Source organism: Rhinolophus sinicus, chromosome 15 (genome assembly GCF_057876585.1).
Source record: "Rhinolophus sinicus isolate RSI-liver-muscle chromosome 15, RSI-T2T, whole genome shotgun sequence".
Taxonomy (NCBI): domain Eukaryota; kingdom Metazoa; phylum Chordata; class Mammalia; order Chiroptera; family Rhinolophidae; genus Rhinolophus; species Rhinolophus sinicus.
This window is the reverse complement of record NC_142515.1, coordinates 63398367-63421191: the sequence shown is the minus strand read 5'-3', so window position 1 is coordinate 63421191 and position 22825 is coordinate 63398367. Positions and strand designations below refer to the sequence as shown.

At 45.7% G+C, this 22825-nt stretch overlaps 1 protein-coding gene across 4 annotated transcripts in view; it reads right to left on the bottom strand.

The window, feature by feature from the left end:
* The window catches only part of WDFY4 (WDFY family member 4), a 324321-nt gene that overhangs the window by 278434 nt on the left and 23062 nt on the right, over positions 1 to 22825 (bottom strand). For all 4 annotated transcript variants that reach the window (XM_074337248.2, XM_074337250.2, XM_019730128.3 and 1 more), the window contains 6 exons: positions 14828 to 14942; positions 13903 to 14009; positions 7554 to 7688; positions 4943 to 5132; positions 2418 to 2607; positions 757 to 914 (listed from right to left, as the gene is read on the bottom strand). In XM_074337248.2, coding sequence (XP_074193349.2) covers positions 757 to 914; positions 2418 to 2607; positions 4943 to 5132; positions 7554 to 7688; positions 13903 to 14009; positions 14828 to 14942 — 895 coding nt within the window. The remainder of the gene's footprint in view (positions 1 to 756; positions 915 to 2417; positions 2608 to 4942; positions 5133 to 7553; positions 7689 to 13902; positions 14010 to 14827; positions 14943 to 22825) is intronic.

The following is a 22825-nucleotide window of genomic DNA, read 5'->3' as shown; positions in this document are numbered from 1 at the left end:
TCCTAAACTGACCCCAAGTTCTGCAACCCCTGCACTCTGGTCTGTGCAGGTCTCTGTGCTCCTTTCCCCAGACTCACCTAGATGTTTCCAGTCACCATTTCTTTCCCTAGGCTGTACTTTCTGGCTTTAACCTTCCTTTCCACCTGACAGCCTATGCTTAGCCTTGAAACTTCACCCTCTGTGCAGGGTTTCCTGACTGTCACCTGCCTGGTGCCACCATTGTGCCGCATGCATTTATCAGCCAGTTATCGAGCATATTGTGGTTCTGTGCATGTGTGACAGTCTCTCCAGAGACTTTGTAGGGAGCGGACACCTGGCCTGTTCACGCTGGTGCCCCGCCTGGGGCAGAGAGTCTGCTACACAGAAAGAACCAGTGCGCACTGACTGAGTTCCTCAACCAATCAATCAATAGCTCAAAGTACAGAGGAAGCATTGACTCTGAGCCTGGTGATTGTTTCGGAGCCATCAGTCCCCTTTATATAAGCAAATGTCACAGAATAAGTCACAGCAGAGGTGGCGGTGGAGATCAGAGGTTCCCTCCACTATTCGTCTTCACTTTTATTAAGCAAACATTTCCTCTAAGTCCCACCCAAGACACCTAGAAAAAAATCTATAAAGGAGATATTTTAAATCCACTGTGTCACTGACACATGCCAAGTGTTTGTTTCATTACAAAGAACCAGGAAAGACTTGTGTAGCCTTGTCGGGACACAATGCCGATGGCTGCCAGGTACTCAGAGACACAAGATGACCTACCAGAAGCCTCGTGATGGAACTTGAAGCCTTCCATCTGAGGGTAAGTGACACTGTCAAACACCTTCAGCTCTGACCTCCCACAGGTCATCAGCCACACCACCAGCCCGAAGAGCTCCTCCAGGTGAGGGTCCATGTCATTCTGGGTCAGCCCGTCATACCTGCAGGGACAGATTAGGCCAGCTCCCTGGACTTCCTGGACAGAGCAGCCACATTTGCTCATGGTGCTTCTCACTGGGATACAGAGGGGACACAGATTGGGGTCCTGGGCAAGACCCCAAAGGTCCCCACCAAGTCAGCACCAAAAGGCAAGGGGGGTGTCCTAGGTAAGGCTCTCTGTTTGCAAAGGTCAGCCTTAGACCTACACGTGTGATCAGAATAAACATGGGAAAAGCAACAGCATCTGCTCGCAAGAAAGCTGCTTTCTGTCGCCAGCCCCCCAAAAGGCATGTGCTTTGGGCACCAGCAGGGCAGGAGCACCCCATAAATGAGAGATTTGGCATTTCCAAAGAGCAACAAAAGGAACATCATGGCAAATAATCTGACTTTGACTTCCTCATGCTTATTTTAAGGTTGAGTATTGTTTTTGTTTTTAGCTACTCATGTGTCAGTGGGCTACATTTCTCTTCTTGTGGAGAAGGGTCCCCAAGTCTTATTACAGCTCCGCCATGTCAATAGTAAAAGTGTTTGCAGTGTGACTTCAGTTAAGACAGAAAGGAAAACCAACGCAGTGCAATGGGTCCTTCCTGACACTCCCCGGAACAGGCTCATTTCCTTGTCTCCCACAAGAAGTCTGGGGCAAAGCAACCACCCATTTAACCAAAAAAATGTTCAAGGACTGGTATGGCATAGACCTCCATGGTATCATGAGGCAATTGGAAGTTTGGAAAATCAAGCAATTTCTTTGATTTCCATCTCTTGCCGTATCCAATCCCTAGATCCAACCCGAAGACGATATGGCAACTCAGAGTGGAGGAATAGCCTGATCCAGCTGAATGGTGTCCTCATTTGCTTTTCCCAGGGTTCAAGGATTTGAGGGAGAGTAGTTTAATTGGGGGTTGATCCCAAAATACAAACAGGGGAGTGGTTCTGTGAGACAGAGGTAAGGAAGCCTGTACGGAGCATCATCCAGCGAGTGTCTCATCGGATGACTGGAGCTGAATCCTCCTGGGGACTCTGGGAAGCAGAGTCGAGCTGCCTCTCTGCCCCCTCCCCAGCCCCACAAAGAGCAGCTTTGCCAGCTATATATCCATCAGCTCCTGCCAGTCGTTGGTTGAGGGCTGCTCCTGGTAACTGCTGATTCCTTAGCAACCCCCAAGCATGTAGGCAGAGTGGGTTACAGCAGTCCCAGGACACCCTCAAACACAGCGACGTGGGTTCTGAGAGGTGTCCGTCAGGCTGGTAGGCATGTAAGTGGTACATACCACCACAGGGACTTGGGGAAACTATTATCGCGATAGCTCACTGGTTCTCTAAGGAAATGACTCCAAGCTTGCTGCCTATTAAATTACATGTGCAATAAGTCTCTCTGGCCATGCTCTGCAGAAATTCATATTTGAGAAGACCCTCTCAGAAGCCTCAATATCTGTTTTTCTCCAAAACACCCCAAATGATTCTGAGGACCGAGGTGTGGCGGTTCTCCCCCACCAAGCAAAGCCACTTACCGGAGTAACACTTTGAGGAGAAGAGGGTAGCCCTCCCCATTCTCAAACTCCAGGAACAGAGCTGGGGAGACAGGGTAGGAGTCCTTCACAAAGCCCAAGACCAAGTTCACAGCCTCGGCCACCTCGGGGACAGGGAGAGAGGCTGCCAGCCTGGAGAGGTTCTGCAGGGAGATCTTGACACAATCCATGGCTGCGGTAGGAAAACAGCACCGTTTGCTCAGAAGCAACAGCTTTTCTGCCACAGTCATTCCCTCCCCGACCCCACTCCCTTTCAACTGTGAATCAAGATGTGAAGGTGAATTAATCCAAAACATTTTTTTCTGGCTCTTGGATCAAGAAGACACCCCCTTGGGAAGTGTCATCCTGAGAGCCACACTGGGCAGACCCAGGTGGCGATCAGGTGAAACAGAGAGAGGAAGGAAGCCTCTTCGCCCTCCATTCCTAGTTCCCAGCATGTAGAAGTGTCTGGATCCATTAGGTAATAAGACACAAGACCCTAGACCTGAACACTGTGGAGGGCCTTAAGGAAGCAGCACTGGACAGGAGCAGAAACGAGCCCGATGAAAAATGCAGGGAAGGACATGAACACGCGAGAAGGTAAGGGGCAAAAAGACGGCACATCTCAGCTACAAAAGAATCAGGGATTTAGAGCCCAGAAGTGTGGGCTACCAGGGAGGGGGAGGAAAGCAGCGTGGCTCCTGTGGGGCCTGGCCATGCTGGTTACCCCAGAACTGTAGAAGCCCAAGGAAGATTTGAGTCAAAAGAGAGATGTCACTGGATTTGCAGTTTGATTGATCACTGGTTTTAGGGCTCTTTCATTGGGAGAAGTCTCCTCTGAGTGCTGAGAAAGTCAGAGAAAGTGCCTGCTGAGGACTTAAATAACATGCTCAGCCCCTCAGCTGTGAGTCCTCAGAGGCACCAGAAAGTCTGCGTCCTGAGGGGGGCGGAGGGGGCAACCCCAAGAGCTGAGAGCTTGACAGGTAACTGCCAGGTCAGCCCTTCCTTTCTGCCTTCTCCTCAGCCTAGATGCCCACAGACTACCCGTTTCCCTAAGGGGGTACAGCGCTCCATATGGCAGGCTCCTCATGGAGGCAGAACTTTTCTTTTCCAGTTAAGAATAACGATGCAGTGAGGGACCCTCACACTAATACATGCAGCCTTTCCTTAGGGGTCTCCAGCTCTAGCCTGTGGGGGGATGGATGCCTGGGCTGCTAAGCTCTTCAGGCCCAGCTCAGCCCTGGACCATGACCACCAGGCCTTGGCCTCCCGGGAGCTTTGAATGCCTAAACTGGGGCTGCTGTTTCATCCAGATTCAGTTACAGCAAGAGGGGGGCCTTGTTGAGCTCTCCCAGTTCTCACTGGGAATGCCCTCTGTTATAGGAGGTCCCAGAAAGAAGACAGACCACAGGACAAGTATTTGTGGACAAGCAGGTCACACTGGCAGGTTCTGAGCCACTCCCCAAAAGACCCCATACCTTGGGGTCAGCCAAAGAGATGGACAGCTATGCTCCCAAGATGCATTCTAGCTGGTGGAGCTCAGGAGATACCACATGGTGGGTGAGGGGGCCAGCTGAAGTGAATCTTTGTCCAAGTGTTGCCCTTGGACTTAGCCTTGCAGAGCTTCTCTGCCAGCCCTGTGATGGGCCAGGTGCTGAAAGGAGGCCAACACACTTTCCCAAGATTCTGTGAGCCAAGGTGGTGTCCATGCTTCCCAGTGTTGCCTGGGTTCTCAGGAGGAGACAGATGGTGCTAAGGGAGCCCCTGGCCTGCTAAGGGGATTGAATCCCTCAGCACCATGCCTTGATTACACCAGGTAGTGATGCTGTGACATTGATGTTTATGGGGCATCCACGATGTGCCAGGAGCTGTGTTCAAATATGTAAACTCACTGAAGCATCACAACAATCCAGTGAGATCAGCGGGATTATTATCCCCATTTTACAGACGAAAGAATTGAGGCACCCAAGTGGATAAATGTCCAAGGTCACTCAACTGAGGACAGAGCTGGAGTCACACTCCAGCTGTCTAGTTCCAGAATCTATGGCCTTAACCCCTACACATGCTGCCCAGAGACAAACCTAAGGCACTGGAATCAGGCACCTCCAGGCTTAAAATTTGATTATCTTCTTCGATCGCTAGAACCTTGGCAAATTCTGCAGCAACTCCTAATCTCTGTTTTCCCCATTACAAAATGGTATTAATCATTAATATCTATCTCAAAGAAAAAAATGAGATAACATATAAACAGACCCAAGCAGTGTCTGCTGGACAGTATGTGGACAATAAATAAGTTTTCCTTTCCCTCCCTCCTCCAGTAGAGCATCAAAATGAACAACAAAAGCACTTTCATGAATGGAGCCAAACAATATAGGGTCATCTACTGGGCATAGATGGGCAGCAGTGAAAACCCTGTTTGTCCATCTCATTTTTTGGTCCCAGAAATCTGTTCTGATGCTGCAAGAGCATCCCAGGGTGTTATTGTAGAAAGTGAGTTCACTGCCCATCTCGGACCCCTGGGGACATACCCTGCAGGTATTGTATGATGCTGGGGTTCTGGGCCTTGGAGATTGCCCTCAGCACGCAGAAGGTGGGCTCCTTCCAAAAGCAGCAGCTGTGCTCCCGGAGACAGGTCGTGGCAATCACTAAAGACTGGAGCTCATTCCCTGAGAGAAGTCCCTCCAGCCCCTGAGACTCACTGCAAATGTTGATCAACATCTGGAAAATAAATAAATAAATAAATAAATAAATAAATAAATAAATAAATAAATAAAAGGAAAGGAAAGAAGGAAGGGAAAGAGAGGAGGAAAAAGAAATTCAAGAAGACTGGTTAGGAAGCCTCCTTCCTACAATGGATTTGGTCCCTACTTTTCCAGAGCACTGATGGACATGTGTCAACACAAAGGATGAGATTGTGTGTGGTCACCCTGTGCCCCAGGCCAGCGTGGTCAACAGTGCCACCTAGAAAAGGATGATGGACCTGGGACTTCAGTTAGAACTCATTATCCTTATAGAAGCAGTTGTTACCCTTTCGAAGTCAGAATAATAAAGACGTGTTTGACAGAGAGAAGTGTCTTTTTATATAGAAAAGCGGGAACATGCCATCAACCATTAAAGGATAGAATTAATAGGACCATGCTATGTACAAAGCAGATGTGTTCCTGTAGCACTCAAACCCCACTTCTCCATAAGACCCCATTTGGTTCCCCCATTTGGTTTCGGCACTCTCCTATAACCTCCTAACTGGAGCCTTTGTTCCTGGCAGTTCAGTCTCCCTATGGACTTCCCACACCATCTATCCACTTGAGGTGAATCACGGCACGCAGAGCTCTGCACGGACACACCCAGCCTCTTCATTCATGGGCTCTCACTGATCTAACTGGACCTTCCAGTTCAGCAAATACAGAAATCTCCTTCCACCTGAGTCCATTAGCCCCTGCAACGCAGTGATAGAGTCCAAGCTGGGCAGCCCTGGAGCTGACTACAGTCCCCTGCCTGTCGGTGTGGCCGTGCCACCCTCAGCTTGGACGACCATTTCTGCTCCTCGACCCTCTCCTCCCTCCATCGCTCCTCCACCCCAACCTTCAGCTCAGGTTCAATGTCATTTCCACAGAACAGCCTCCTTTATGCTCTACTATAAATCAGGTCCCCTGTGCTCATTTTCTAGCAGACCTTGACTTTTCCCTCAGAGCACTTAAAAATTAGACACTGCTTATTTATCCATGTGACCGTTCCCCCATTTGGTTTCTGCATCTTCTCTCTGTCGCCTATAGAAGAGGGTACTGTGTTTCCTGCAGACACCACCAGTCTGGCATAGAGCTGGACCCGGTAGGAACTTCCTAGATTTTTGTGGAATGAAATAAGGAAAACCCCAAGGAATGCAGATGTGGTCTGTCACCGTGGTTTGTAGTCTGTCTGCCCATGGAGAGAACTGTGCAGATGGGGCTGTGCTCGCTCCCTGCACATAAAGCCACATGATAAAGATTCATTAACGTGCCCAGTACTACGTCCTGGCCACCCTTGGAATAGGACTATGTACAGGCAAACGAGGCCTAAGTTTCCAACAAATGCAGCTTCGGGGATAAACTGCCATAAGTGGAATCCACCAGAACTTGTGAAATACCCTCCAGTAATGATGATTCCGGCTTGAGAATTAATCTAAAATGGGTGTTAATGTGGACATTCAAAGGACAGCCACATTTGAAAATTCCCAAATGGTCCTAAGTACCTGCTCTGTGTGAGACGCTGCCCAGGCCCTGGATGCACAAACATGAGTAAGACGCACACTCCTCCTCACCCTCCCCCACCTCCACAGACACAGGCAGAAGGAGTTTTCTGGAAATTGCAGCCTCCAGAACCTGGGAAAGCAGAACTTGTCAGAAAGAAGAAGGCAGTGAGAAGTTATGGTAAAGGCCACTGCTGGCAATCAGAGAGAACAGCAGATGGGGAATGATGAGAGGAAATCACGTTGGGTGCTCCATGGCCTGAGATGGTTTCTGAAAAGCAGGAAGGAGGTAACATCACTGAGTGGTTAAAAGCCTGACTGGGAGTGGACTCGGTCCCCAGATTCCCAGGGTTCCCAGCCCAGCCCCCACCCACTACCTCTGTGACCCTGGTACAGTTTACTCACTGTACCTTAGTTTTTATAGAATCAGGACGACAATACTACACACATCTGGGAATGGAAGGGAGGGCTCTTGGAGGTGACGGAGGTGAGACTGTGACACAAGGGTGGGTACATAGCACATACGGGGAAAACATTGGCTACAGTTATGCCAGTGGGGTTAGCATGCTTGTCCTCAGAGGGGAAGTGGCAGGAGACAGGAAGTTCCAGATGCTGGGGAGAGCAGGACCTGGGAACACAGACTGGAGACAGAGCTAGCGGGGCCAAGTAGCATAGCTTTCTGGGAGAGAACAAGGGGAATATTGATACACAGATACAATGAGATGGAAAGAGAAGAAAATCCATTTTCCGAATGCACAGAATTCCCAGCATTTGTGGAGCATAAGGACGGAGGGGTGAGCTGGCCCTCGAGGAGAACAGAGGAGCTTCAGAACTCAGGCCAAGAAAACGGAGAGCATCACCAAGAAGCAGAGCACAGTCTCAGCCCAGACGAGTCCAGCTGTCCTCTCACTCACCTGCACAAACATCCTCTGAACTTGAACATCGTTCTCAAGAAGCTCCTCCTTTTCCAGAGGAAAGACGAAGAAGAGGTAAAGGCACTGAAGGAGCAGGGCTGGGAGCCCAGATTCAACAACTCTGCCCAGTGTCTCCTGCAAGGGAAGAGCAAACGTCACATGACCCATGGCCACAGAGCCAGCACAGCATTGCTCCAGACCCTGACCCATGCTATTGGCTTGTGTGGTCATTATAGCGAGGAGGAACACAGGGAAGTCACGTCCTCTCTCTGGACAACAGATTCTCCAGTAAGAATGGAGACACTCATAGGACCCACCTAGGGTGACGGAAGATAAAGTTTATATGAACTGTACACTTTGTGCTCCATAAACGTTATATCCTTTTTTTTTTTTAAATATGGTTCTCTGGGGTTTTTTTTCAATATTTTTTTTAAATAGAGTTGATATACAATATTGTTAATATCTTAGTTTCAGGTGTAAAACATAGGGATTAGACCTTTATATAACTTATAAAGTGATCACCCCGATAAATCTAGTACCCATCTGACACCATATAAAGTTATTACAGCATAATTGACTATATTCCTTGTTACACTTTACATCCCCATGACTGTTTTATAACAACCAGTTTCTACTTCTTAATCCCTTCACCTTTTTCATTCACTCATCCAATGCCCCTGGAAACCATCCAAATGTTCTCTGTTCTATGAGTTTGTTTGTTTATTTTGTTCTTTAGGTTCTACGTAGAAGTGAAATCATATGGCATTTGTCTTTCTCTGTCTGACATACTCTACTCAGCACAATACCCTTTAGGTCCATCCATGCTGTCTCAAATGGCAAGATTTCATTCCTTTTTATGGCGAAATAATATTCCATTGTGTGTGTGTGTATATATATATATATATATATATATATATATATATATATATATATATATATACCACCTCTTCTTTATCCATTCATCCATTGATGGACACCCAGGTTGCCTCCGTATCCTGGCTACTGCAAATAATGCTGCAATGAACATATGGATACACATGTCCCTTCAAAATAGTGTTTTGGATTTCTTTGAATAAATACCCAGAAGTGGGATTACTAGATTCTTCTCTGTCTCTTTTTATAGCCTTTCTTTTAAAGTCTATTTTGTCTCGTATAAGTATAGCTAACCTAGCTATTTTTTATTTCTATTTTCATGAAGTATGTTTTTCCATCCCTTTACTTTAGGTATGTGTGTGTCTTTCAATCTGAAATGAGTCTCTTATAGGCAGCATATGTAAGGGTCTTGTTTTATTATCCATTCAGTCACCCTATATCTTTTGATTGGAGCATTTAATCCATTTACATTTAAAGTAATTATTGAAGATATGTAGTTATTGCCATTTTATGATTTATATTTTTTGTCATTTTCCTTCTCCTTCTCCTTCTCTTTCTCCTCTTCTTCTTCCTCCTCTTCCTCCTCCTCCTCCTTCTCCTTCTTCTTCTTCTTCTTCAGTCCCTCCAACATTTCTTGTAATACTGGTTTGCTGGTGATGTACTGCTTTAGCTTTTTCTTGTCTGGGAAGCTCTTTATCTGTCCTTTGATTCTAAATGATAGCTTTGCTGGATAGAGTAATCTTGGTTGTAGGTCCTTGCTTTTTATCACTTTGAATATTTTATGCCAATCCCTTCTGGCCTGCAAAGTTTATGTTGAGAAGCCAGCTGACAGTCTTATGGGAGCTCCCTTGTAGGTAACTAACTGCTTTTCTCTTGCTGCTTTTAAGATGCTTTCTTTGTCTTTAACCTTTGGCATTTTCATTATGATGTGTCTTGGTGTGGGCCTCTTTGGGTTCATCTTGTTTGGGATTCTCTGCATTTTCTGGGCTTGTATATCTACAGGTAACCCCCATATAACACGGCACTTTTTATAACACAGTTTTGCTCTAACACGGTTTTGCTCTCACATGATTCGAGAATTGGGGGGAAACCCTCGTATAACATGGCATCCTAGAACACAGTTTCACTTTAACACAGTTTGAGAATTAGAGAAATCCATGAACAACACACGGAACATAATAAGAGCTTTTAATAGCTAAAAACATCTCATTCGAAATTAGGGAAATCCCCAAACAACACGGAATGTAATAAAAGCTTTTAAGAGCAAAAGATATCTCATTTGAAATTTTTCATTCGAGCATGGATGTCATAACAGATATGACTGCAGAATTTTTAAATTTATTAGAATTTTAAATCCACTTTGTTCGTGGAGTATTAAGTTCAGAGGATGAAGATATCTTGTCAAAAAGAAAACACCTCGGTTAATGGTGCTTAGTAGTGATGATGAAGAAAACATTATTTAATACATATTAATATGTCATACTTTGGTGAAAATGCTTAATAAAGATATGTCTCTTAATTATAAAAATATAATAGTATGGTGTGGTTTTTTTTTGGAACCTAACCCCCTTTTTTGTACTAGTTCTTTGTTTCGTATAACACAGATTGGCATAACACAGCATTTTTTAGGAACCTAACAACCATGTTATACGGGGTTACCTGTATTTCTTTTGTTAGGTTAGGGAAGTTTTCCATAATTATTTCTTCAAATATGTTTTCAATTCCTTGCTCCCTCTCTTCTCCTTCTGGTACTCCTATGATGCAAATGTTGGTATGCTTGATGTTGTCCCAGAGGCCCCTTAAACTTTTTTTCTTTTTACTGTTCTGATTGGGTGTTTTCTGCTACCTTACTTTCTAAATTGCTGATGCAGTCCTCTGCTTCATCTAGTCTACTGGTGTGTCCCTCTATTTAGTTTACATTTCATTATTGTATTCTTCATTTCTTACTTGTTCTTTTATGTTTTGTGTCTCTATTTTTATGTTTCTTATCTTTTTGTTGAAGTTCTCTCTGAAATAACTGAGCATCCTTTTAATCCGTGTTTTGAAGTCTGCATCTGGTAGATCGCTTGTCTCCTTTATTGCTTAATTCTTTTACTGGAGCTTTGTTCTGTTCCTTCATTTGGGATATGTTTCTTTGTCTGCCCATTTTGGCTGTCTTCCTGTGTTCGTTTCTCTGTATTAGGTAGAGCTGCTGTGTCTCCCAGTCTTGGTAGAGTGGCCTTATGGAGTAGGTGTCCTATGGGGCCCAGGGGCTCAGTCTCCCTGGTCACCAGAGCTGAGTGTTCCAGGTGTGTCCCTTGTGTGGGTTGTGTGTGCCCTCCTATTGTAGTTGATCCTTGGTTGTTCTTTGCACATCAGTGGGAGGAATTGACCCTCACTGACTGGTTGTAAGGACTGGCTGTGACTACAGTAGAAGAATTGTTGTGCAGTGATGACCCTATGGAGCAGGATGCACTTGAGTAGGGCTCTGGTGCCTGCCCACTCTGCCCTTTGGGTGTCACCCAGGGAGGAAACTGGGTGGTGCTCCAGTTGGGTCCAAAGCCAGCCATCAAGTGTGCCAGTCCCAAGGCCTCCTGGAAGGGTTCCTGCCACAGACCAAGTTCAGCCACAGCCTGCGCCTTGCCCAGGGTCACCTGGCACGAGCCACAAAGCAATCTGCAGATGGCAGCCACCCACACTGGCTTGAAGCTACCTGGGAGGGGCCAAGCCATGACTCGAGGCTGACTGCTGCTCGTGCTGGGATTGGGGCTGCTCAGCAAGTGGTATGGGGCACACTAAGGCTAGATGCTACTTGCTTGGGTTTTGTGAAACTTTGGGAGATTTTAGGAAAGTCTACAGCATGAACCAAGGCAGCCCATTTGGATGGAAAAGCTACTGGAAGTGGTTTGGGTGTTTCCTAAAGTTGGGTCAGGTGGGGTCTCAGGGAATCACCAGGGCAGGGTGAAAAGTGTTAGCCAGGTTGGTGGAGACTCAGATATGGCACCACCCTGTGTCTGCATGCCAGGAGTGGGGAGAACTCAACAAAGAAATAATGGCTACTGCCAGTACTTCTGTCTGGGAGAAAGCTGCCTCTACAGCCCTCAGCCTGAAGCCAGACAATTCAGTTCCTTCCCATATGTCCCTGGCACCTTTTGAGCTACTGCGTAGAGCTTGAACTCAGAGCAAGTGAGTCCGTCAGTGAGTAAGTATATGCATGGGCCCTGTAAGAGGAACACTTCTGACTCCAGCTGCCCTCCATCTCAGTCAGCCACAGTCTCCATTGGTTTTCACAGCCAGAAGTTATGGGATCTTTTCTCCACAGCATTGAAATCCTGGGCTGGGGAGCCTGGTGTGGGGTTGGGTCCCCTCACTCCTCCAGGGGCCCTCCCGAGCTGAGACAGCTCTCCCAATTTTTAACCACTACATGTGGGTGTGGGCCCTGCCCATCCTGCATTTCCACCCATCCTACCAGTCTTGAGGTGGCTTCTTTTGTATGTCCTTAGTTGTAGAAGTTCTGTTCAGCTAGACTTCAGGAGATTCTTAATAATGGTTGTTCGGTAATTTAGCTATTATTTTGATGTGGTCATGAGAGGAGGTAAGCACAATGTTTACCTACTCCACCATCTAGATGGGAAATCCACATTATATCTTTTATAAGACAGATAGATGATAGGAAGGAATGGAGGGAGAGAAGGGACTGGTGCAGAGCGGCAAACAAGGGCTTTCCTAGGCAATCACATTGCTTATTTTGGTAGCTTTCTCCTCATTAGGGAACTGAGGGGGTTGTTAATAACAAGAGCAAACAACTGAATTAAGGACCTGATCAGGACCCTTCCCATTCCTCTGTTCAGATTTTAAAACTCCCTCTGAGCAAATGGGCCCTATATGTGGAAACTGATAACCAGAGTGGCCAGACAGAGGAGAGAAGATAGGAAGCTGGAAAGAGGGGACCAGCCTTAGTGTGAAGCTTTCTCCCATGGGCTCTGCCTGCAGCTCCACCGGAATTATTGTGGTTGCAGCCTCAGCATGTGTGTGCACACACTCTCATGCACATATGAGTACATGTGGGGTTCATCTATAGTATCTTGTCCACACAATTTCTCACCTGGTTGACTAATTTGACATACGTGGTGGGTAAATTAGAAAAAGAGAAAAGAAGAATGCACAGTCTGGGCCATAACCAGGAATATCATGCAGGCCTCTGGTCCTACCCAGACCCCTAAAAGCTGCATTGCAGGTAATGTCCATCTCTTTCCTTGATGCCTGGCTCTGCTGTGACCCTGCTCAAGGCAGCTCTCCCTGTTGCCCATGCTGGACTCTCTCCCCTGAAAGCCCATTGCTTACTTTTCCCACTGCTTTGGGCGCAGGCTGCTCACAGTGGAAAACCAGGCTTTAGGTTAATTTTTTACTACTACTCAGACTGAAAACAGTCCTTTCCTAGGGGCAGAAGAGCCCCGGCTCCATACTTCAGGCTGCTCTGCCTGACGGTTGTCCAGGCAGGTTACGCAGAGGAAAAGCCAGGTGGTCCTCCTTCCGGCTAACAACTGTCACTCTGCTCCTCTCACAGCTCCATGTACTGTCTCCAAAGGCTCCTCTCTTGTCCATGTCACCAGTAGACTGAGGGCAGCCACCACCCTGGTCTGCTCTGCTGTTGTCCCTACTGCCATGCACTAGACTGGGCACAGTGGGCACTCCTGATACACATATGAGTGTCTGGACCTGCCCTGCATGGGGCTTCTGGCCATTTCTGCTGATGGCCACAGCTTCCAGGACCTCTTCTGCCTGAGAGGACACCAACCATTATCAAACCACTCAGGGAGGAAGCACTGGGACCCCTTTCACAGTGGGAGGTCATGACTGCAGCCACGATGGGGTGTAGGTGGATAAGGAAGGGCAAGAGGCCTCATTTGAGCATCGTGTCTGGGCAGGCATGCACAGACAGGTGTCTACAGGGATGGCTCCCTCAGTCTGAGTTTGACAGGCGGCAAAAAGAGCAGAGGCTCAGAGCACAGGCTCTAGAGTCAGACAGACTACAGTTTCGCAACGTGCGTGAGACTGATTGCTCACCAGTAGCATGCCATCACCATAATCCGACTCAAGTGTTTGGGAAGATTAATTCACACAATGCATGGGACACGTCCATTCTTGCCCTGGCACACAGGAAAATCGGGCATTTTAAATCACCATATTAACCCTAGAATAATGCCTCATTATTGTTCCCAGATCTAAAATTAGCAACACAGCAGAGTCACAGAGAGGTAAAGCCATTTGCCTAAGGTTACACAGAGCCTGTCAACTGAAAAGGCAGGATTCGAACCAGAATTTAAGACTCTGAAGTCCATGTCCTACATTGGAAGGGGAATAAGGGAAGAGAAATGAGAAATCAATGTCATGGAAAGAAAGATGCACTTGACATGGCCACTGCCCTGTACTGGGACATCCGTGCGCACACAGATGAGGAGTGGCCAGGCCAGGGCCCCCTGGGCCTGGAACTTACCGAGTCTGTCCCCGTGAGCACAAACACTGACTTGAGGAGCAGGTAGCCATCCTGGTCTGCATCCCCCTTCCACCGCAGCAACTGCCCAGCTGCAGCCCGCGCTTGCTCTGGCAACAGCACAGAAAGAGGAGAAAGCGTCACCAGCAGGATGATATAGGACTTGCCCACCCAGCTTTACCCCCTCTTGGGCTCCTCTCCCCATGAGATGCACCTTAGCAACTTTAGAGATTTCTGCCTCCTGCCATCCTCACAATGCTACCTGTATCTATATTAAACATTCCACACTCTGCCACATTAATCTTCTCGGAGAATAGCCTTTATCATGCCACCATCCCTGTTCAACAACCATCAATGGCTCCCTATTGCCAAATAATAAGAACAGACTCCTCAGCAATAGACTTCCTGCAATCCAGAGTCTTCACCCACTTCCTATATCACACAGCCCCTTAAATTGCAGGGATTTCTGCAATCTGCACCGCGGTCAAGCTATTTCTTTCCCCTGGAATTCCTTCCACAGCCGAGCCTCCAGGGTCCAGTTCCATGAGTGGAAGAATGCAAGTAAGGAGATGCTATAACAAAAGACGTGCTTTGACCTCTGTGTCTTTTCTGGATCAAGTTCTCCATTCAAAACTTGGGTGTACATTTTATCCTAGTATTTCTTCCCAGAGCCCTAGTCGTGAGTGTGTGTGTGTGTGTGTCCATCCCAGGAATAGGAGAGTTCCCCAAATACCCCCTTCCCTCCTTTACTAGCCTTTCCCTTTGTTCCCAAGATACACAGTGGTAGACCCAGGCTGGCTGGACTCTTAGGAAGGCACTATGCTAACTCCATTAGAAAGCAGAGAGGGTCTGAGCAGGAGGCCTGACAGAAACCTGCAGAGCTGTTTCACCCTCCAATAAGCTGTCTCCAGGACCTCTTTTCTCTTACCTGCAGGCTTTCCCACAAGTGCCTTGTGTATTTCTTGGGCTAGCTGGTTGGAAACATCTTCTGCCAGCCTTTGGAGACTGGGAAAGCTGATGATCCCCACGGAGTGTTCCCAGGCCTGAAAACAACCAACAGGATTTGGTCAGAGATGTCAGAGCTACAGAGCAAGGAGAGTCACCCCTCTTTCTCCTTGCTGGCCCAAACCAACAGCTCAACTCACTTTCCCAGATGTCTCCCAAAAGCCACTACATCATCTATCCTCCAGCTTCTGCCATATCCCTACTCTGGTGCCTGTGAATTCTTCAGCTTTCTGCTGAGTCCCAAACCCACAGCCAACTGGGCCCTGGACATTTCCCCTGAAGTTATGCTCCTAAAACATCAAACACTCGTAACCAAATCCATTGCTTTACCCCCAAACCTGCTTTTCTCATTGAATGGCCCTACCAACCACCCAGTTGCCCTAGTGAGAAACTCTAAGAGTGACTCTCTAGGTCTCCCTCTCCTTCCTTACCCCATCAGTTACTCTGTCTCACTGATTCTCCTCTTACACACTAGTCAAAAACTGTACAGATTCCATAGTTTAAGTCATGCAATTATCTCTTTCAGATGAATTTTTTTTAAGTGGGATTGCAAGTTAAAAGAGTGGGGTGTTTTGTTTTGTTTTGTTTTTAGTGCTTTTACTAACATATTACTAACTCGCTCTCCAGAAAAAGTTTAGCAGATTAGCCTCCAGGGGCTCCAAGGGAGAGTGCTGGTTTCTCTACACCCACACAAACATTGAACACTGTCATGCGTTTTCATCTTAAATGAGAAACTGTATAGAAGAAAAAAAATCTCAGTTGCAGTCTTTTGATTACTAGAGTAAATGAACACTTCTGTGCTTCTTAAATTGCTTGTTTTTACTTGTAGCCTGTTATTATTCTATTAGGATTTTCACGGTTTTCTTACTTATTTTAATCCTTGGTCCATAATACTATGGCAATTTTTTTTGAATTTGTCATTTTGTCTTTGAACTTGGTATTGTTGGGTGTTGCTATACAGAAATCTGAAAATAATGTGAAATGAAATTTCTAAATCTATTTCTTTGTTTTCTGGCTTTAATCCAGGTTTAGGAAATTCTTTCCCAGTCCAAGCTGTTATTGTCAATTTTAATTTCCTATTTCTTTTTTGATTTCCTTAAAATTATTTTTCACTTGTCCTTTCTCAATTTCTATCCTATCTGGTCAGATTTTTCCTCAAACTTTTTTCCCTTATCATTTCGGATACTATTTAATAGTAATCATGACTTTTAAAATTCTTCATCAGATGCCAGACCCTCTTCAGAGTTTCCTCCCATGTCTGTAGTGATCCTGTTAATAGGTCTGTCTTCATCAGAGTCCTTTCCCTTTGCTCTACCATGTGTCACAGGCCAAGTTCACTAGTCCTCCAGTGAGGCTCGCCCTCTCCAGACCAACGGTCAGAGTGGAGTGACCAGCCTTGGCCCAGGACTTGAGTTCTGGCAACTTCCCATCCCAGATCCACCGGGAAGGTAGGCTGCTGTGAACAGAACTAGTAGCCTCTACGAAACGCAATTTTGCTGGACTCCCATCCACTGTTCCATCTCACCAGTCATATTAAACTATATTCCTGCCCAAAGACCCAACCAAGTTTTTTTAAGCTGAGATCCTCCTTCTAGAAAAGGTGAGAAAGGCATCAAAATTCCAAAGGAAAATCATTTCAATGTGTTTCTTTGCTATAGATACTATATTTATTAAAAAGTAAAAACCTTGAAAAATTGTCTCTATATTAAAAGATGCTACACACAAAATAAGGAGGCAAGCCCAGGATCAGTAGAAAATATTTGCAACGTGTATAACTGACAAAGGAATAATATCCAGACTGCTACAAATTAATAAGAAAAAGACAAACAGCTTGATTTTTTGTAAAAACAGGCAAATAAAACAAATAACTAATAAAAGATAAAAGAAATAGCAAATTACTAAGAATCAGGAAAATGCATATTAAAACCACAATGAGATATTTTATACTTTTCAAGTTGGTAAAAATGAAAAGCCTGACAATACTAAATGTGGGTGTAGGTGAGGGACCATGGAACCCCCACGCTCTGATGATGGAGTGTAACTTGGAAGAACCTCTTTAAAGAAGTATTTAACCCGGGCCGGCCCAGTGGCTCAGGTGGTTAGAGCTCCGTGCTCCTAACTCCGAAGGCTGCCGGTTCGATTCCCACATGGACCAGAAGGCTCTCAACCACAAGGTTGCCAGTTCAATTCCTCAAGTCCTGCAAGGGATGGTGGGCTCTGCCCCCCGCAACTAAGCTCCAAGATGGCACCTTGAGCTGAGCTACCGCTGAGCTCCAGATGGCTCAGTTGGTTGGAGCGTGGGCTCTCAACCACAAGGTTGCCTGTTCGACTCCTGCAAGGGATGGTGGGCTGTGCCCCCTGCAACTAGTAATGGCAACTGGACCTGGAGCTGAGCTGCGCCCTCCACAACGAAGACTGAAAGGACAACAACTTCACTTGGAAAAAAAAAGTCCTGGAAGTACACACTGTTCCCCAATAAAGTCCTGTTCTCCTTCCCCAATAAAATCTTTGAAAAAAAAAAAAAAAGTATTTAACCCAATCCAGGAAAGGTACAGGGGCACATGTCCTACGACCCAGCAATTCCACTCCTACATGTGTTCCCTGGAGAAAGCATGTGCACAGGGAGGCGTGGAGAACTATGTCTGCAGCATGATTTGTGACTGTGAAAAATTAGAAAAAAATCTAATATTTATCAATAGGACCATGAGGCATAATTTGTGGCATATTTATATAAGGATACAATATAGAACTGAAAAAGAAATCGAATTGCCTGTATCAATGCAGATAAACCCCAGAAATGGAATGTTGAGTGGCAAAAGCAAATATTACAATGTGAGCCTACAAAAACCTGTGAAATTATGTATAAATTACACACTATTACTTACGGTTATAAAAATATACCCATATTATTGTATAATTTATATATAGTCTCACAGGTTTTTAGAATCATAGTGAAATACCATTTTGCAAAAAAATCATATGTGTGTGTGTGTGTATGTATATATATGATATATTCCTAATAATTCAGCAGGATAGGGGTTACCATTGGAGAAAGGTGGAAGGGGAGTGAGCTCTAGAATGTGTGCACAGGTGGCTTTAGTTTATCTGAAATGTTTGATTCCTTTTATATGGGTGAGGAGTACTTGGGTATTTATTTTGTTTTTTAAAAACTTTGTATCCAGGGGGCCGGCCCGGTGGCTCAGGCGGTTCGAGCTCCATGCTCCTAACTCCGAAGGCTGCCAGTTCGATTCCCACATGGGCTAGTGGGCTCTCAACCACAAGGTTGCCAGTTCAATTCCTCGAGTCCCGCAAGGGATGGTGGGCAGCGCCCCCTGCAACTAAAATTGAACACGGCACCTTGAGCTGAGCTGCCGCTGAGCTCCCGGATGGCTCAGTTGGTTGGAGTGCGTCCTCTCAACCACAAGGTTGCCGGTTCGACTCCCGCAAGGGATGGTGGGCTGTGCCCCCTGCAACTAGCAACGGCAACTGGACCTGGAGCTGAGCTGCGCCCTCCACAACTAAGACTGAAAGAACAACAACTTGAAGCTGAACAGAACCCTCCACAACTAAGATTGAAAGGACAACAATTTGACCATTGTTCCCCAATAAAGTCCTGTTCCCCTTCCCCAATAAAATCTTTAAAAAAAAAAAAAAAAAAAAAAAAAAAAAAACTTTGTATCCAAATATTTTTACATTTTCTGCCCTATAAACGGACATAGCTGTGCCCTTTCTTTTGTAAATAAAAAAGCAGAACATCAGAACTTTGCTAGAACTACAAAAATGCTAGAAGAATGTTAAATACTATTGCACATAGTAGGCCTTCAACAAACACTTGATAAGTGAACACGTGATTATGAAATGCTCAATATGCAGAATAATGGCCAAATGTGTTGTGTGCTGGTCTTGTGCCCAACACTGAGCCAAACACTTACATGCATTGTTCCCACTAATCCTCACAACAACCCTTTGAGATTCATATTGTTATTATTCCCACTTTACAGAAACTAAGGCTGAGCCAGAGGGTAAGCCCAGAGAATCAGTTAAGCCACAGAGTGAAGAGTTAAACTATTACACGCAAACCCAAGTAGCATGTGCATGTCTAAAAAATTTATGGCTACCACCTGGAAACCAGCTACCACCTGGAAACTTTCATCCCTGGAAAGAATATGTCAATTCTTTGGCAAGGAACTCCAATGGTAAGATTATTTTCCTCCCCAGGAATAAGAACTCTGCTATGATGTCTTCCTAACAAATTCTGGTGCATCCTCCCTGCACTGGCAAACCCCTCAAAGACCAATTTGCAGGCAGTTGACTCGGAAGCATCTAGATCGTCTTCAAGCAGTGGGACTCCAGGAGGCACGCTACAATAAAGCAAATTGGGCCGCTGTGAGTTGAACAGTAATTGTACACTCAGCCAGATCCTCCCAAGGCTCACACCCCTTCCTGGGACTGCAGTGGGCACTTCTGGAGGCCGCGTTAACTCTTTCAGGCCACTGGGGTGCTATTTGATGCACGGAGACAATCATTTACTGAATGATACCATGGAGACCCCAAAGAGTTAAGGCAGCTTCCAACAGGACCTAATTTTTCCCCCAAACTGGGACTTGCATGCTGGGAGAATATTGCTTAATATTTTTTAAAAAACTTTTATTTACTCACATTATCTAAGCTGTACCACGATGCCTTGTGGCTGTCCCCTCTCATGGAAGAAAGAGAAAGAAAATGATGCTCGGGTCTCCAAAGGACAATAAGGAATGAAAAAAGCTCTTGAGGAAATGGGAGAAAACCCCAGCTTTTGAATGACAGAGAACTGGTTGGTTTCTAAGTATGACAGCAATATTATTACTTCTCCATTACCGCAGAGTTTGGTGGTTTGGTCTTTAAGTGAGCTCAAAACATTTCAGAGACTTTACATGAATTTCCCCTGCTAGTGTGACACAGTTGATTCTCTCTTTTGTAAATTAAAAAAAAAAAAAAAAAGGTTAACACAACAAAAATTTTGTTTCCCAGAGATGGGAATAAGCCATGTTCCAGGCCCCACTCTGAAGAAATACAGACAGAGAGGATGAAGAGGGGTGTTGACCCTCACCATGCCCTCTGGACACCACAGTCGGAAATAATTGTTCATCATCCTTGTTATTATATTTAATGCTACTCTTCTCTAATCCAGTGTCAGTTGGGTCCATGCTTACTTTTTATGAGACTATCACATTTCGTGCATGAACTCTGCACTACCGGCTAGGCAGTTAGCCTGAGTACAAACCTGTGTACATGCACATGTGCACCCACACATACAAACATTCACTTCCAAGTACAATCGATTGAGTGTTAATTTCAATCACTCCGCACTAGGAAATGAATGAATTCCTCCCCATGTTACCCACTGTCCTGGTTATATATTACTATAAAACAATCCCCACCCCCAACATTGAGTGGCTTTAAATAATAGCAATCATTTATTTTTCTCATTGACCTGCAATTTAGGCAGGACTCAGCAGGGACATATTTCTCTGCTTTACTCAGCTGGGGACTAAGTGACCTACTTCCAAGATGGCACAGTCACATGGCTGGGAAGTTGGTGCTGGCTGGCATGAACTAGTACAGCTGCAAGGTCAGGTGCTTCGGTTCCTCTCCATAGGCTGTTACATAGGGCTGCTTGGTCTTCCTTACAACATGGCAGCAGGGTTCTAAGAGTGAGTATTCCAAAGGACAAGTCTCTTGAGGCGTAGGCCTAGAAATGTCACTTCTGCCTTTTTCCATTAGCCACGCCATCACAAACCCATTCAGACTCAAGGGAAGGGGACATAGATGCCATCTCTCGAAGGCAGCAGGGTGAATCCATTTGCAGCATCTCTAATCTACCACATCCACAGAGCTCCCTTTTTTCTCATATTATCGCAGCCCCCTGGTTGTCTGTCCCAAACAGTGAGGAATTTTATACTAATTGCTGTGGATCTCACTGCCTGCTTTCTCTCAAAGAACACATTCTAAGAATGATCTTCAACAGGTATATCTAGGGTTCTCACTCCCCCGAAGTCCACAAGTATCTCTGTGCAACATGAGAAACTGAAGTTTCCTTTGCCCCGAAACAAACTTAGTAGAAGGCCAGCAAGACCTGCCATACTTGCTAGAGGAATGATTCTTCTCTTAGTGACACCCTATGATAGGAAGGGTTCTAGAAAGGACAGGCTTTTGGCAGGAAAAGAACAACCATCAATTGAATCCTTCCTAAAAACACTGGTCTGCGCACTGATAAGCCCTTGGCTCTGCGCTGTCTCCTGTGTGATGTGATAAGACCTCCTCCTTGTCTGAAACCTCCTGGAATCAGCTATCCAGACATCACACGTGTGGAGATAGCATTCTTTTTGTCCCCAAAGGGAGCATAGGTACTAGCCAGACAAAGCCAGTATCCATTGCATCATGGGACAGGGAGAGAAAGCAGATGTACTCTGTTCTATGAACCCCAGCATTACCCGAGGGAGCCTAGTGGCTAACAACACAGGCCTGAGCAGACCGCCCAGGTTAAGTTCTGCTCCCCACTAACAACAGCGTGACCTTGGCCAAGCTATGAAACATCTCTAAATTTCTCTTCCCTCATTGTAAATTGGGATAAGAAGAGCGTCCACTTCACAGGGTGGTTGTGAGGGCTTATAAACACTAAACAAAATGTCTGGTTTAGTTAGTTAGAATGTGGTGAATATTACTAGGTTTCATCAGTGAAAGCGACCCCTTGACGTGATTAAGAACTCCTCTTCGACCTATGAAGGGGAGTCACGGGTCTGGTGCAGGAGGAGAGCCTGCAGTTCTAGATGAGCACTTTGTTTCTGACTCACCCCTCAGGGCCGCTCCTTGTTGGGGTTCGGGTGCCCTGAGGCTCCATTAGGCTCTTCCTTATTACCAAGACAGCAAATGCAGTGTTGAGTGTGTTCATTCCTTAACAACCCTGAAGTTGTTTTTTAACTCTGGAGATGAGCCAATAGGGCTAGATTTTAATATAGAGCCAATGAAGCCAATCTTTGTGCTTGCCTAGCAGTTAATGCAGATTTCCGTACGGCATTTATGATGACAGGGAGAAGGGAGACGTTCAGCCTCTGCTGTGGGCTTGGAGGAGTAAGACATGAGAGAAAGCCAGAGAGGCCAAGAGAAGTTCTCTGCAGGAGGAGGTGTCAACGAAGCAGCTCTGAGCGAGTCTGCTACACCAGACAATGCCTAGCAACAGATCTCAAGACTTACTAGGTTGAGGCCAGTGACAGCCACTGAGGTGGGGCACACACTGTCATCAACCTTCTCTGGAGCCCTAACTACACATGGACCACCCCTCCGATGCTGAGTCTGACTGATAAAGAGTCTGACCCAGTTAGGCAAGATTCCACAACCCAGGAACAGCACCCTTTCCAAGCAGGGGCAACAATTCAAAATCTCTTGTGTATTGTCTTAGGACAAAGAATATTCTAGATCATTGTGGTTTTCCTTAGCCCCAAAGTGAAAAGAGAAAAGTATAGAGTTGAGATCCACCAAAAAAAGCATTCCAGGATTTTTTAGATGCAATCAGAGCCCCGCTGGGCCGTGGTTTCTATGACAACTAATATACATATGAGATTTTGACATTAACAGCCACATTCCACAGGACACAGCATAACTTATTAAGTCCTGATATTTTCAAGGGGGTTCTTTATAGACGACCTTGAAGAACACTGTTTAATGGTTACAGAATTTAGAATATAGTGGTTACAAGCTTGACTTCTGACACAAGGACCTATATTCCAATGGATATTTTCAATCTTCATCTACAGCTCAGATTTTATCTGCACTGCACCTGGAAAAAAAAAATCTCCCACTTCCCCCATGTTTCTTTCCACTGTCAACTTTTAATTAAGAAGCCTGAGGGCTCTGGCTCTGGCAAGGTTTTATTAGTCAGAAC